This window comes from Phoenix dactylifera, chromosome 10 (genome assembly GCF_009389715.1).
Source record: "Phoenix dactylifera cultivar Barhee BC4 chromosome 10, palm_55x_up_171113_PBpolish2nd_filt_p, whole genome shotgun sequence".
Taxonomy (NCBI): Eukaryota; Viridiplantae; Streptophyta; class Magnoliopsida; order Arecales; family Arecaceae; genus Phoenix; species Phoenix dactylifera.
Genome location: NC_052401.1, coordinates 12,010,309 through 12,027,423, shown reverse-complemented (window position 1 = coordinate 12,027,423; position 17,115 = coordinate 12,010,309). Strand labels below are relative to the sequence as shown.

The 17,115-nt window shown below is 39.3% G+C and overlaps 1 protein-coding gene across 3 annotated transcripts in view; it reads right to left on the bottom strand.

The window, feature by feature from the left end:
- The window catches only part of LOC103697600 (AT-hook motif nuclear-localized protein 14-like), a 44,295-nt gene extending 31,268 nt beyond the window's left edge, over positions 1-13,027 (bottom strand). For all 3 annotated transcript variants that reach the window (XR_005513718.1, XM_039131018.1, XM_039131019.1), the window contains exons 1-2: positions 12,605-13,027; positions 674-726 (exon numbers count right to left, since the gene is read on the bottom strand). Coding sequence is in view for 2 of the 3 variants with exons in the window: in XM_039131018.1 (XP_038986946.1) it covers positions 674-726; positions 12,605-12,968 (417 nt within the window). In the remaining variant the exon portion in view is untranslated. The remainder of the gene's footprint in view (positions 1-673; positions 727-12,604) is intronic.
- Positions 13,028-17,115: the final 4,088 nt, after the last annotated feature.

The window sequence follows — 17,115 nt, the reverse complement described above, 5'->3', positions numbered from 1 at the left end:
CTTGATTGAGACGGTCCTTTTCTTCAGTTCACATCCATTATGCTTGACCACTTCTTGTGATCCTCTGGTTGGTGCCATGTCCTTGATCCCATCATTGAATCTCTCAAACTTGGTGATGGAATCCATTGCCAATTCTCCACATAATGCTCCTGTTGGATAATTTTGGCAGCACTTTCTTCTCAATATTCACAAGGGGCTTGATAAACTGCAAGAACTTATTGAAAGTTGGAACTTTTGGCTTATAGTCAATTGGATCTAAGAAGTGGTGCTTGATTAAAAATATCAGCTCATTATTGTAAATTATTACAAATATCGCAGTGGCACTTCCCCGTCCCTCATACAATGATTATCTAGTTTATCATCATGAGAAGCATATGTAGTTGAGCAGACCTTAATTACCATGGAGAAAAAGAAACAGGGACAACTTTGTAATATCAAATGCATCATGCTCATGGTATCTACTCAACATATTTGAACATTATATGCATAAAAATATGCTTTTTTACTTTATTTGAAAAGATATCGAAATGAATATATGCTCAAATGGCTGAAAAAAGGTTCCACAGTTGCAAATAATACTTCGCAATGTGCTTACAACAACAAATATATATTTATACAATTGTATGTTTTCATTTACACAAAATTTCAGATATTTAAGAGTAATATAACGCACCTCTCCAGAAGCAATAGTAAGGACATGCGGTGTAAATCCTTGTCCAACATTACCTGCATAAAGCATTAAATATATATGTATATATGTATGTGGGTGTGTACGATTTCATACAAATATATATTTGTATAATAGTATCTGTGTGTATATCTTGACCTCGCACAAGTGTAGCCAAATATATTACTTCAGCATGCCCTTACAATTTTGTCTGGAACATGTATATTGTGCCATGGCATAACAGGCTAATCATTCAAACACATGTATGGATGCAAAAGCAAATGAAACCAATATTTGCTTAACAACTACTTTTTCCAACTCTATCAAAATGAACAAGTATTGCTTAACATCTAGTCATTCTTAATAAAGTGTTATTATAATGTTTAAGAAATTGTCTCTTTTGTAAATAGGACTAAATCAGTGCATCAACCTTTATCAATGCATTCTGTGTGCCATGCTTGTAATATGACGAGACATTCTTCCATGCAGAATCCGATATTATGTTGCTGTTTATTTTTATTGCATGAATTAATACATGAGTCAAGGAATCAATGAGAAAAGGTCTAAATTGTATTATTATTCAATTTCAAGCATATTAATCAATATCTCAATATCTAAGTTGCAAAGGTTTTCATCAAATATTAACTTTATTCATATGTAATGCAAATGGAAAGAGAGAATAATCATCATATGGTGGTGCAGACACCAGTGCCAGATCACCCGTCATTCGGGTCGATAGTCGCCGCAGGAAGATGGTTCAGCTAGTTTCATTGTGGTTAGAGTGATTTTATTTTATTTGGGCTTATTAGAGTATTTTGTTATTTGATAGTTTTTAGGGCTTATTTTGATACTTTGTTATCTTTGAGGATCTTTGTAAGATTAATTTCCTTTTAGGGATCTTTTTGCATTTTCTGAGTCTAATACATATGTTGACCGTACATCGTTTAGGGTATACTATGAATGAAATTGTGATTCCTTTCTTTTAGCTCTGGCGTGAAACCCTAAGCAGGGCTAGGTGCGAAGCCTAGTTCTTTCTTCCTCCTCCCTCCTCTCTCCTCTATTTCTTCTTCTCTCTTTCTTTTCTTCCCCTGCTGTCTGGCATCAGCATTGGTATTAGAGCTCGGTAAACAAAAAAAAAAAGTTCTTCACGTGGGTGTTGTTCTTTCGCGTGGGGATCCCAAGCGGGTTTTCTTCACGTGGTTTTCTTCTTTCTTTCCAAAGCCGTAAGCCCTCTCTTCTCCCCATGCATTCCTGTTTGCAGCGGATCGCATTAAAAAAAAGAAAGAAAGAGGAAGCCTGAGACGGCCAACGAAGAACCACGCGCCGCTCCAGAGCGCCCGTCGCCGCCTTGTCCTTCAGCAAACGTCATCACGCCTCACCACCGTCGCCACGAAAGCAGGTAACCACCTGCAACTCCTCCCCCTCAAAGCCTCCACGAAGGAGCCGAAATAGGAACGGGTCACTGGAGTGGTCGTGCCCGTTAACCCGAGTCTGTTTCGCTGGAAAAAAAAAAAGGAAAAAAAAGGGGGGAAAGAACTTACTATTCATCTTCCTCCGCGACCGCCCGCAGAGCCGCACCACCCTTGCCGCCCCCACCTCCGACGTCGCCATTTCCACCTCCACCATCGTCGCTTCCATCTCCGCCCCGCCTCCCTCGTCCCAGTTGCTCCCACGGCTGCGTCCACCACACCCTCCACACCCGCCCCTTTGCTCTGAACGCAAGGGGAAGCAACCCCGAGTTCCGCCGCCTCCCCGCTACCCCTCACAGGCCTGCCCCCTTCCACCGCGCTTCGCCCCCTCCTTCATCTTCCCCGATCGCCCCTCCCTTCCCCTCATTCTCTCCAAGGTTTCGGCATTGAAACCCTTTTTCACACCACATCAAGTCCATGTACTCCTTCCTCGAACCCCTTCTCATCATCTCGCGTTCGGGGCCAACAAACCCAACTCAATCCGCTCCACAGCCACCTTCCCGATTCCCGACCCCCTCTCCTCGACCCCTCCCTTCCTCGAGCCTGTTTTGCACCCTGCGCCCCTTTCTCATCCGCCAGCCTGCCTGGCCAAGGCCCACCGCATCCCCTACGGGCCCAGCAGGCCCATCAGGCCCAACGAGTTGCTGTGATCAGACTCGATTTGAACCATTTGAAGAGTCCGTTTGCTACGACCGCGCTTCTAATTGTCGTCCACAGCCCAGGTCAGATTTCTTCTCTTCCTAAAAATCTATTTGTTTGTCTAAATTTCAGCATCTATGAACTCTTGTGTGCTCCGTTGACTTATCTTACTGTGAATTCAACACATACACCCAAACAACCTAAGAAACCCTTATAGTGGCCCATCTTGTTATTAATTGCAGGGCTGCCTAATCTTTAGAAGTTCTTTGAGGCTCCGTGATACCCTGCAACACACAGAATACTAGCACTATTTGATTGCAATTACTTGCTTGCATTTATTACGTGATCCCCTACTTGATTTTATTTACTAAAGATCAGCTTTCCGTTTATATTGAGCATATATAGTAAGTGCCAGGCATCATTTTCATGCATTAGGTCTGCCTAAGAACTACCACTGTCTTAGCTTTGTAGGGCCACTGACAACTTTGCACACTCATTATATGCACCTTCGTAGTGGTCGTATTGTCTTCCAGTTAGAATCCCAAGTTGTCATGAATCCCAACAACGAAGCCTTGCTAAAGGCTGTCCAAAACTTGACCACAGTGTCCACCTAGGCCAACGCCCGATTAGACTCAATTGAGGCTTCCCTTCAGAGGATTATGGGATCCACAGAAGATAGTGCCTCTCATTTGGAAGGCCCAGAGGTCAAGGATGAAACCCTAGACCATCTAGGATCTGTTCGACATGGCCACTTTGACCCTAATCCCTTTCCAGGCCGCCCTCCAACCTACCCTCGTCATAAAGGACCGATGCCAGTCCCTGATGTCGATAGGAGTTATCAGCACAATATAGAACCTACAGAGCCTCGTGACCATGATGAAGATGTAATGAAAGGCATTCGGATTGAAGTCCCCACATTTGATGGTTGCCTTGACCCAAAGGTCTTCTCAAACTAGTTGCACAAAATGGACCACTTTTTGGATGATATAATTTATCTGAAGAAAAGAAGGTCCAGTTTGCCAGAATGAAGCTCATCGGTCGAGTTAAGCTTTTCTAGCAAAACACTTAATAGAAGGGTATTCGTGCAAAAAATCCTTTATTTTATTTGGGCTTATTAGGATATTTTGTTATTTGATAGCCTTTAGGGCTTATTTTGGTATTTTGTTATCTTTGAAGGTCTTTATGAAATTAATTTCTTTTTAGAAGTCTTTTTGCATTTTCTAGGTCTTATAAATATGTTGGACCGTACATCGTTTAGGGTATGCTATGAAGAAATTGTGATTTCTTTCTTTTAGCTCTAGCGTGAAACCCTAAACAGGGCTAGGTGCGAAGCCTAGTTCTTTCTTCCTCCTCCCTCCTCACTCATTCTCTATTTCTTCTTCTTTCTTCTTCTCTCTTTCTTCTCTTCCCCTGTTGTCTGGCATCATATGGAGCCCAAAATCTTCTTTCTGGAACTTGCAAGCTCAAAAGAGCATATAATAATTTATGCACGGCTAAAATGAATGCTTAGGAAGTTTACTTTGGAAAAGCATTTAGATTTTCAAAAATAATTCCAGCGACAATGAATTGCAATCGGAAATGAAATTGCAATCCGCCAAAACGGTACCGGAACCTATACCATTCAGCGGGAGAGTCGGTATGGTATGGGTTCAGTACCATACCGACACAAGCCCAAATTTTTTGTAAGTTTTTCAAGTTTGATTAATTAATATTTCTAATTTTTCAATAATTTTAAGTATAATTTAATATTTTTTAATATTTCTATGATCCCGATTTAACCTAAATGATGCATTTTGTTGTTTTAAAGTGAGACAAAACATAAAATGATTAGTTAGATGTTCTATGCTACAAGAAACAATATGAAATATCCTAAAATCAACTAGTGAGGTAAAAAATATAAAATAATACAATCAATTACATATATTTAAAGTACAATATACATACCGATATCTAAAATCTCAACAAGTGGCGATGCCTCTCACAGATATGCAGATCATTAATATAGTCAGAGGGCATATCAGCCCACCCCTCTAACTAAGCAGTGTTATAGTTTTATATATTCATCCCATAAGGAACACTCTGGGTTATAAGCACTCTCGCTGAAGCTCTATCTCTAAGAGATGTCCTTTGGCCAATAATACGACTGTGAAGGGGCCCATCCGAATAAGCCGGTAACAAAATCCAAAATTTTGGCATAAAATCAAAATAAAAATCAAGCTAAAATCAAAAAATTTAGCATGATCTTTTCTTATTTTGCAAATTTTGAGCTATTTTTTGGAGCCCCAAAAAAACAGAAAATGAAGTAGGAGAGAGGAAGCACACCTTATTTAGGATTGGATCCTTCTTCACTCATACTGAATCGGTGTAATTTTTATCATGGGGGGAAGGGGAAGTGGGGAACAAAATGAACATTGGAAACGCCCGAGAAACTTCTTAGGCCTTTCCAACGCCCTTTTATAACAAAAGTAGAGGGCGAGGCGGGCCAGTTCAGAACCGGTCCAACTCGGTGCGAACATCCGATTCGCACCGATTTCGAACAGAAGCAGCCAGTTCGGACCGATTTGGGACCGGTTTCGGCCAGTTCAGGACCTAGCTCGAATAAAATAAGTGAACCAACCCAGTTCCCTACCAGGTTGACTCGGTACAGGCCGAACAGGACGATTCGACCCGGTTCGACAGACCTTGGCTGGAACCTAGTTACTTATCTAATTATAATTTAATCTTAAGGTTACAATATCTTAGAACCAAAATGATACGCTTACACATAAAAGTTTGCAGCCAAGATCCTAGGATCGGCATCCCAAAAAAAGTTATGCAAAGCTCTAATAGACACTAAATGGCTAGACCTTTTTCAAGATTGATATATAGTGGAAGAAATCCAAATTTTCTCAAAGTTTTGTTGGAGGCACAGAAACCTACCTATAAAAGAAAATAGGATTCCGGCTTTTCTTTTTTGTGAGGAGAAGCTTAGGAATATATAAGAGGCCCTATGAAATTATAGTAATAATGCATATTGTGTTGAGCAAGGTTCGCCGTCTCAGTACCTGACCTCGTACCAGTGCCACACTAGCACAGTGTCGGTACGGTACGGTACAGAATTTTTTGATATACCAAATATTGGTACGCCATCCGTACCGGATACCGGTAGTACGATACGCCCTGTATCGCCCAATTTGGATCAGTATGGCATACCTATTGTTGAGTCTTAAGAATACATAGCTAAAAGAAATTAGGAAGGAGCATGGAACATCTTAAAAATACTAGCAAAATTAAGATCATAACCAGATTTTTAGACCCAAAAAGGGAGTCAAGAAGGCATTTGTAAGGACAGAGGGTCTAGTAGAAGTATGCTTGCAAAACAAGACTAAATGGATCCTAAAGTCTTGTAGGAACTTCAAATGTTTTTTGTGCTGTTTTTAAAGATCTGCATAAATCAGAACATGATAAGGTGGTTTAGAAGAGAAGAGATGCAAATTGATGACTTTAGATCCACACAAAATTAAAAAGGAATTTACTTATGTACCACTCCAACATTTGAAGCCTGATCTCGACAATCAGGAGGCAACCAAAAGCGACTGCTTTCTGATGAATAAGAAATCTAGTAGTGAAAACCAGTTTTCTGTGCAGTCAATAGCGGATGCTCTTATGGAGGCAATATTCTGAAAGCACCCAGTCCAGATGTGTTCTTGATTGATTGTTTATAGCAAGGTTTTTGTCAAAAATTTCCAATTTTTTTGAATCACAGAAATTTTTTAAGTATATTAGTCGTACCTTCTTAGTTTGATACAAAAAGAAATTAAATGACAATGTTACTGGTAAGTTCGGGCCATACACTGTTGCAATATTTACAAGTCCAAATACCAAGTTAGTCACTTCTAGGCTACAAGCTTTCCTTTTCAAGAAAGAAGAGGTGAAGTTCCTGCCCATTCTATTGAGAGATGAGGGAGATCATAGCTTCCAGCACACCCTTATGACTTCTTTTCAGTACTAGTTAATAGATATTTTCACCTTAAGTTAATTAAGATTTTATCAAAAGAAAATCTGCAACAATATCCTACTAGTCGATGAAATTCTTCGAAAGTTGAAGAAAAGATGAGGGTCCAAGTTTGCTTAAAAGGGGAATCAAGATGGCTTATTACACAGTTAATAGAAAAATCGAGGAAGAATTGAATTACTGGGCTGGTAAAATTACTTGGACTTTTGAATATATTGGTCTGCCATTTTATAAATATATTTTATTAGAAGGGCTGCTGATCTTTTCTAATAAATGAGGCCAGGTGATTGTATGTCACCTTGTTACTGTAACATGGATGCCATAACAACTTTCTTTGAGCTTGCACAATTCAATGGACATTTTCCACCATAAGTGAAAAGAGAGAATATAAGTTTATCCATCTAATATTTGCTGATGATGTTCTAGTGTTTGGCATTGAAGATAGAAGGCCTTTTAACAGATTAATGAGAAATTCAAGAATCTAGAAGAATTGCTTAGCTTAATCTTGAAAGAACTTGTTTCAACCCGGAGGAAAGGTTGTACAGTTGAAGTATTGGGCTATACAAGCTTCAACTTTGTTGAAAGATTTACCAAAAAATACAGGGAACTCTCTTTCACAGACATTGAAAAAGAAATGTGGTGAAATATTGAGACAGAATAAACACTAGGAGGAATTATATATCAGTCCTTAGCAAAGTTAATGTGTAGTCTAGCTCCCGTGCATCACCATGGATGGGAAGCTGGGACAAAAGAGGTGCTCTATGGGAACAAGTCCGGGGAGCAAGGCAAGAAATTAGGCTGGGTATAAAAAGAGTAATGGATGCAAACCTAGCTTAATTATTTGAGTAATTTTGGAGCATATATATGATAGTTTATGGAGCAACCAAACAAGATATAGCATCACCTTCACCCAGAAATATGCTACAATTTTAACCTTCCTTCAATTCTAAACGGTTATCCACAGTATAAATAATGACAAAGTAGTCCCTCAAGTCATGATTGGCAATGGCTCAAACTCAGGAAACCCCACCTGATTTTATAGAAGAGATTATGGCATCGCTAATCTCCACTTCATTGTTATTCATACTTCTCCTTCTCATCATCCAAGATTTCATCATTAAATCTTTAATCCAAGGAAAAATTGCATCATGATTACCATGACTGCATGACCTTAAGCTACAAAGTTTTTGAATATTATCAATCAGAAGAAAATGCCATTTAAGCACTAAATCTTTAATGCAAGGAAAAAATTGCATTGCGATTTCCATGATTGCATGAGATGGCAAGCCTTGGTGCAATGGTAAGGTAGCTCCATTATGACTTTACCACCACGAGTTCGAAATATGAAAAAACCTTTCCATGCATGTGGGTAAGGCTACATAAATCTGACCCTCCCCAAACCCCATAGTGGCAAGAGCCTCATGCACTAAGATACCCTTTCTAGACAATGATCTAATGACCTTAAGCTACAAAGTTTCTTGATATTTTTAATCAGAAGAAAATTCCTTCTAGGCTGTGCATGAGGTCACATTGTGTTAATCAGTCCAAACACAGGATTAAGATATGTAATCTTCATTTAAGAAGTTAATTTCGTGTGACAAGCTTATGGTGGTTTCTCTGCTATGAAGACTTCCCCTTGTCCCATGAAAATGTGAAGACCAAGCAGCCAAGCAAAGCTATACAAACCTCAGATGAATAATCATCATGCAACAAATTGGAGTAGGCCACAAAATCATATTCCATTGTGGTTACATTAGCTTTGCATGTGTTCTCTTGAGAGTTTTAAACATTGAATTCTTCCTTCATTTTAGGAAGCAATGTCAAAGAATAAAGTACCGCTCCCTACAAGGTGAGCCATGCAAAAGTTTGGCACCCTTAGAATTCACTAGAATGGTAGCATACCAAGTATTCGCATGCAACCTGTATCATGCCAGTGCTATGTGCCGATAAGACACTAACACAATAAGTATCATGCATGTCATGCCATCGTAACCAGCACTTTAATCCATGAGCATATCCTGTTCTTCCCCTTGATGTCATCCCTATATTGATGAATTTTTGCATGTGGATTTTCCATGCTTCTGCAAGGTTTAATTCATATGCATAGACAGAACATTGAAATCTTTAACCATAACCATTCAATCAACTTTGGTCACCACAAATCACCATTACTTTCAATGACCAATATTCTTCAAAAATGATCTAAATTTAGGAAAGGTACAGATTTTTCAACTTCTGTGCTTCTTAAGGCTTTGTTTGGTGGTGAAAAGAAAATGAAAGGAAGGACAAGTAAATTGGTGGAGGGAAATGAATGAAGAGAAAAATGAGAATGTTCTCATGTCTAGTCAAAGCTAAGGAAATTGCAAAGAACCTAGAAACAAATTAGTAAAGAAATTGGCAAAGAAACTTGTACACTTTCTACCTATTAAAGTTGCCTTTTCTAGGAAAGCTAGCTCGATTACATACGAAAGAAATTGTGAGGTTGAATGGAATTCTTGTAACCATTGTATCAAATAGAGGCACTAGATTTGTATTGCAATTTTGGAAGAGTTTGCATAAGGCCTTAGGGACTAAGCTGAACTTCAATACTGCTTTCCTCCCAAAATTGATGGTCAGTTAGAAAGGACAATTCAAATCTCAGAAGATATATTTTGAGCTTGTGTTCTTGATATGAAAGGATAAAGGGAAGAGCATCTAACTTGGGTGGATTCACTTATTAATAATAATCACCAGGCTAACATCCAGATGGCACCTTATAAGGCATTATACGGTAGAAAATGTCAATCGCTCATTTGTTGAGTGGATGTTGGTGATATAAGATTATTAGGAGCAAAGATTGTACAACAAATAGTGGAGAAGATACAATTAATCAAAGAGGGAATTCATGCAATTTAGAGAAGATAAAAGAGCTATGCAGATTTAAGGAAACGGGACCCAGAGTTTCAAGTAGGTGATCATGTATTTCTTAAAGTGGGAATTGTGAGGTTCGAATCCAAGGCAAGTTGAGTCTTAGGTCTATTGGCCCATTTGAGATACCAAAAAGGATTAGTTAGATAGCTTATAGAGTTGCTTTGTCGCCTTCATTAGCTAGTATACATGATGATGATGTCTTTCATGTTTCCATGTTAAAGAAGTATGTGCTAGACCTGAGACATGTCATAAAGCTCAAATCCTTGTCTTATAAAGGACTTGGCAAATGAGGAGCACCCTTTACAAACTGTGGACCATAAAGATCAAGTATTGCAACGTCGTATCATTCATTATGTTAAAGTGCAACAGAGCCATCATCCAGAAAGAGAAGCCATTTGGAAACTAGAGGATGAAATAAGGAGAAAGTATATCCAACTTTTTGAAGACTCGTAAGCAAGGTCGGCAGAACCGTCCCGAACCACCCGGTTCAGGGCGTTCCGAGCTGTACCGGCTACAGACTAAAACGATTTTGGTGATGAAAACGAGATCTGCACCAGAGAGGGAGAAGACGAAGAAAAAAGAGAAAAAGAGAGAGAGAGAGAGAGGGAGAGGGAGAGGAAGGAAGAGAAAGGAAGGTCGAGGCCGGCCGGCGGACACCGAAGAGCCGTCACGCAGAGGAGGGAGCCATAGAAGAGAGGCTCGCTTCGGTCCCCTATTCGTTCAAAATAGGGCCCAAAGGGGCTCCTTTTATTTTTTAAGATTTTAATTGAAAATCAACAAACCCATTGCCGACTTTCACTTAAAAACCTCAAAAATAAAAGAGCCCCCGTCGGCCCTTATTTCAAATGAAATAGGAAACTGGAAGCCCTTCTTCCGTGGCTTCCTAACGGCTCTCGGCCTCTGCCTCCTCCGCCGACGGCTCTCCAGCCCTCTACTGGCTCTCCATCAGCCTCCCCTTCTCTCTCTCTTTTTCTCTCTCGTTCTTCCTCTCCCCTAACTCTTTTACTATGTCGGTATGGGCCCGACATGGTACGGTGTGGGCCTGTACCGATTCATCTTGCCGGACAACCGGTATGGTACCTGGTACCGGTTCCGCCGACTCTACTCATAAGAAAATATCATGGATGAAATTTTATAAAGGAAGGAATAGTAAGGCCTGTCCAAATAGTTGGCCTAAGTCAATATGGACCTAGTCCACTAACCGACCTAGCCCATATGAGGCCTAACGTTTGGTATGACCTACTGTCGAAGCATGGCCCGAAACGGCCCACTCCCAAAAATTAAGTGGAGCAAAGCCCTTGTTCCAACTCGATGAAGGAGGTTAAATCCCCCCCTCCTTCTTGGTCACTAAAGGAGGCTAGGAAACCCTAGCCTCCACCGGCAATAAGACCTCACCAATCTCCTATGAGACCGCACTGTGAATTTTTTTCTTCTTCTTCACACACTATCTCTGGTTTTTGTGCCATCTGCCACCATCAATATGGTCGCCGCTAAATCTCGCCGAAGGTAAGGTAATCAACACCTTTGTCCCTTCTAAGCACTCTTCCCTTTGAATCCCTTCTTTGAGCCATCGCCGCCAGCCAAGTATTCACTAGAAAAGCTCGGATTTCACCACAAGCATCCCTTCTCTATTTCATTACTCGCCGATCTTTTCCTTTGTTTTTGAAGCCAGCTGCAAGCGTCCTCTCTCCGGCCATCACTCCTCAACAGTTACGTCAAAACCCACAACCTCTGACAAGCGAGCTGAGGTTTGGTTCAATGCTAAGCTTTGTTTCCCTCTCTCCTTTTTGTTCCTTTTCAATTGATCGTTCGTCGTCATTAACCATCACCATAGATTGTCAACTATCTGACACTCACTGTATTGCTCACAAGAGCTGATCATAGCTCCTCTGCCGAGAGTTGCAAACCACCCCACCATCAGCACATGAACCACTATTTTCTTCTCCCCCTTCTCTCTAATCTTTGTCACTTTCTCTCTTCTTCTCTCTTTCTCTCTCTCGTATAATTGTGGACCCAACAAAGAGTGCCTTCCTTATGTTCATGGTCGACCCCGACAAAGAAGTCCTAAACAATGTCTAGTGCCCACTCAATATGTCATCCCCCACCCCAACTCTCACTGGGCATCACCAGACCCCATCATCGTCAATCTCCTGTTATGCATCACTATCTGAATCTGACTCATTTTATGATTTGACCGGTTAGATTACTAGATCGGACTAACCCAGATCACCAGACATCACCAACTGCCAACCCTGATTCCTTCAACTCTTCCTCCTATTTTTCTACAATTATCCGTTACTTTTCTAATTGTTGGGATTGATTCTGTGTAGAGTGCAATCATCTAGACAAGAAGTCCAACAAGACATTATTACAAAATAGTCCTTAAATCAATGCTTTTAAAGAAACATTTTCAAAATTTACTTCAAATTTTCTATGTGCACGCAATGTTAGAAAATTTTCTAACATTTTCTAGACTTGTTAATTAATTAATATAAATTTTTGGCATCAAATAACTTAAAAATCAATTTACGTGGGATTTATCAATTTTATGAAATTGTATTTGGAATGAAAAATAAATTTACTGAATATTATGCATGTCATTTATAGATATTATATGGAATATGCACATTTTGATTAGAATATGATACACTACAACCTTAAGAAACCCAAAAAAAATAACGAAAAAAAAAAAGAGCCAAGACAAAGAGTAATAAAGGACATAAAAATAAAGAAGAAAAGAAAAGGCCAAGAAACATTACAAAAATGCATTCAAGTCGAAGCTTCAAAATATAGATAAGTCACATAAATCAATGTGATAATTCAGAGTCTCTTATTTCGGGTTCTAAAAATGAAAACTATCATGCATTGCGCTCTAAAATTACAGAAAAAGCAACCCAAAAGCATGGGAAACAGAGAAGTACTGACCGAGAGCTGCAAGCTGAGCTTTCTTGGAAGAAGAGGAAGAGGCTTCCTTCTTCCGTGAAGAAGACGACGACCGCGATGATGGTAGCTGAACCGAAGGCTTCTTGACAGAAGATACGAGAGAGGGAGGAGAAGGAAAGGGCGACGCGCCGTATTTCCTCGGCCTCCCCCGCTTTCTCCGGACGGGTTCGGCGGGAGAAGGCGCGGATGCGGCGGGAGCACGGCCGCCCACTAAGTGAGGGAAGACGACGGGGCCGCACTCCGAGGCGGAGGAGGGGGAAGCGGAGGAGAACATTACCTTCCTCGCGAAGGAAGACCCGCCGCCGTGAGGGTAGTAGGGAGGGAGGGCACCGTCGACCTCGTCCATCGGAGCGCACACGCGGGAAGAGGAGGGAAGTGAGGGAGATGTGGGACTTGGGATGGGGGAATCTCAACCTTTACGTTTTTCAATAATTATAAATATAATAAAACTAATGTTTTTTATTTTAAATATTATATTATAATTTTCTAGGTTTCTCTGTTGTCGTATAAGTTGAATGGGATATTTCTCAGATTCACAACGGGTGCGCCACCCTGTCTCGAGGTACGCTCAGGATCGCTTGGTTTGGCTTGCCTAAATTTCTCCGCAATTCATGTTAAGATATTTTTAATTTTGTCATATCGTCAAAAAAAATTACATAAAGTTTGTATTTCCAGCTGAAGTGTAAAAAAATATCTAAATAATTTATATATGTTTTCATATTACAATCACTAGAGCATGGCAAGTGTGACGCGTATATAGCTTTTATTTTTAAATAATAACATCAAACTAAATATATAATAAATACTAGAATAAGGATTTGGATTTTGGATCTTGAACTTGTTGGTTAACAGCCACACATTTTAACCAATGTGGGATAAAATATACCAATATGATACACAATATCGGAAACACAGAGTTGAGAAAAGCAGACAATCTAACAAGTCTCATCATGCATAGCCACATTAGAGAAGTAATAACAAATTCCAAAGTTGGAAAATTATTTGAACTGCTTTGGGAGCTTTTGCATTAGAGGAGTCAATCACAAAATCCTAGCAGACAACCCCTGAGTACCCACAGGCTTAAATAAAAGACCTTGATTTCGAAGTATTTCTAGGGTCGATCCATAAGTCGGCCCCGGCATAGTAGAGAAAATTAGTATGTTTTCAAGAGTCAACCCCAGATTCATCCAAGTTGGCCCTAGAATAATCCTAGATAAAAAATAGAATGGGGCGAAAAACACCTTTTCTATGAGTCGACGACTCAAGTAACTAAGAATCAACCTTTGTGGAGTACGAGCCGACCCCAGAATTAGCCAAATCAATGATCTCATATGAAAGACAAAACGCAGTGAAATTTAATGCTTTCTCAAGTTTAACCTGAGAAGAAAAAAAGTCGACCTCTGAAACACTCGAGTCAATCCCTCTATGTCTGATACTTCAACCAGCTAGTTTCTCTGTGAGCTTAAAATGGATTTTCTCACTACCAACAACTAGTTTCACCTCTCCAATAGCTAGAAAGGAATCTCTAACATATTTTCAAACTATAAAAACTTCCAAATTAAATTGGAGAAGGTGTGGAGTAAATAGAATGAGGGGATGAGGAAAAGAAAAGGTGACATACAAATCAACCATCACTTCTAGAGCACATGTGGACATAATTCAAAAAGACAAAGCTCCTTGATGAGTTGATTATAATCCAATGAAGCACTTGTGGAAGCAATGTTTGCCCTTGATTAATGCCTGAAAGCTTGCTCTTAATGCTCTGAAGTGTGGAGGATGCAATCATGAATGCTCTCACTTAATGGCCCTTTTCCTTTTCTTTTTCTTTTTCCTTCTATCTTCTTATTGTTATCTTTTAGTGTTCCAATTTATTTATATCTCAAAAAATTGTTGGATAATTGTTTATAGCCCTTTGAGAGGTAAAAAGAGTTGTTGAGAGTGAATAAAGTCATTCCAAGTTTGCAAAAAAAACTAGCCATTATGGGTGTCAAATGTAAAGGAGTTGACTTGACTTCTTTATAGATCAACTCATGATCTTCAAGGGTCAACTCTTCTTCTTGGGTTGATTCAAGAATGTGTTGATTTTTACTATGTTCTGTCTTTCATCTATAGCTATTCTGGAGTAGACTCTATTTTTCCTAGGGTCAACTCGTGCTAGGCAAGAGTCGACTCCTGAGCTGCTTGGGTAGATTTATAGAGGAGTTGTTTTTACTGTATTCTATCTTCCGCTAGAGACTATTATGAGGTTGACTCAGCTAGTCTAGGGATTAACTCATAAAGGTATGCCAGTCTGCTCCATTATGCCAAGGTCAACTCGTGTACCTCTGCAGTTGACTCCTGAATCCCTTTAGAAATAAAGTCATCTATCTAAGCCTACGGACGTTCAGGGGTTGGCTTCTCATGACCTAGGGTCAACTCCTCTTGTACATAACTTCATAAAAACTTATAACTTCCTTTCCAACTCAAGAATTTTAGGTTAAATTCTTCTTCATATATTTAGGTCATTTTGAGATTATCTTTACCGCTTGTATGCATTCTTAGGTACTCCAAAAGAACAATTTGTAATCTTTTTACTAAAATATTTTGTGTCATCAAAATTAAAGCTTTCGGATCAATGATATCCCCTATTTTTGATGATGATAAAACCTTTAAGTATCAAGAGTAAATAGTGTGTGTGCTAAGATAAAAATAACTAATGTCACCACTGTTAAAAAAATTTATCATATCCTAATAAGTTCATTTCCTTCTTTGATTGTTCTTGATTATGATCAAGTCCTTTTATATTGTTGTTCATGTTTTTTATGATTATGATCATGTCTTTTCTCCTAATAAAATTTTTATTTCTCTTAATCAATTTTTATTAATTCTTAAAATTTGTCTTAATCATCTATTACGATTTCAACTTACTATTTATATTTCTCTTAATCAATTCTTATGAATTCTTCAAATTTCTCTTAATCATCTCTTATTATTTCTCCTTACTATTTCTCTCCCTTTTTGTCATTTTCAAAAGGAAGCATGTATTAAATTAAAGAATGAAGCAAGTAAACATGTACAATATAAGGAAAGTAAGTAGCCTCATGAGATTTGAAAGTAAATATGTACAATTGAGAAATACGACATTCAAAATAGAAAAGATCAGTACATCATAGTAACAAAACAAACATCTGAGGCCTCTAGGGAAAAGTATCTAATACACTATAAGGAAAACTCCTAGATGTTTTAAACTCGGAGGATGATGATGAGCTCTGATAAGGATGATGATGGTTAAGAGAAGATCTAGAGGCTGAAATGGAGGGTCCAGAGGTTCCAAGCTCAGTATATCGATGATAGAAAGGTCAAGTGGTCCCAAGTTTCGGGACAAGATGTCCAATCAAGTCGATGAGGGTAGAAACTAATGAAGTAAGAGACTCTATCAGTCTTCTTGACTTGTTCCGAACCTTTCTAAGGCAATTCGGAACCTGAGCTTCTAGCTTTCACGACTCAGTAGTAAAGTTTATAATGTCATACTGCACAGGGTTCTGTAGAGTCCTCATCTTCCCCTCGATATCTTCGATCCTTTGAAGCTAGCTCATCACCAAATAATAGATGTTTGAGATGTCTCGCCTCAACTCTGCCACCATCTGAATCAATGAAGATATATGAGGCTCAAGTCTCTAATTCGTAAAAAGTGTGCCACGTGGTGACTCAAGGGCTCTCTAGTGATCCTCTCTACTACTCTCTGCTTGTCTATGTGCTTCAAATGCAATCAATCCAGCCATAACCTGCTTCATAATAATTCTCAACTTCTCCTCATCTAGGTTAATCTTCTAACCGGTGTTGCTCTTTGGATGTTGTGGCTAAGATTGGACAGCAAAAACTATAGCAAAGTCTCCTCCTCCATGCTCGAATGGAATATCTAGCTCTGTTGTTTACTTTAAAATCTCTATGGAGGCAGATAGCTTGGTACCCTAATTGGTAGGAACTATCAGCCACTAGGTCCAGCCTCTAGCTGTGCTTGCTCATCATCACATCTAGGCTCATTTTATCTACTAGTACCTCTTCTTTCTTAATGACCGTCAACCTTGTTATATCCTATCTGATGTAGTGAGCGGTTATTGTAGGTGTCGGTGTACATCAGTTCCCTTGAAATCTCCCCCTCCAACTTGACTTCATGTTTCCTGAATACTAAGGTCGAGATCATGGCCTAAGGTAGTGAAACCTTCGACCTACTCACTGCCCCATGCATCTATTAGAATATCAATACGGGTATGTTCAGGGGATACTCCCTAAGCATGTGAAGCATCATGATAATGTCCCTTTTGGACACAAAATCAAATCTCCCAATCTTGGGGAAGAAAATCTAGCTAATTATATTGTTGCCCAAGAAGACAACCCAAAAGGGGGGGGGGGGGTGAATTGGGTTTTAATCAAATATTGATCAATTAAAAATAAGGTTAGTGATTAACTAAATATATTGCAAATGAATTAGTTAGATCACTAGATGCAATGAG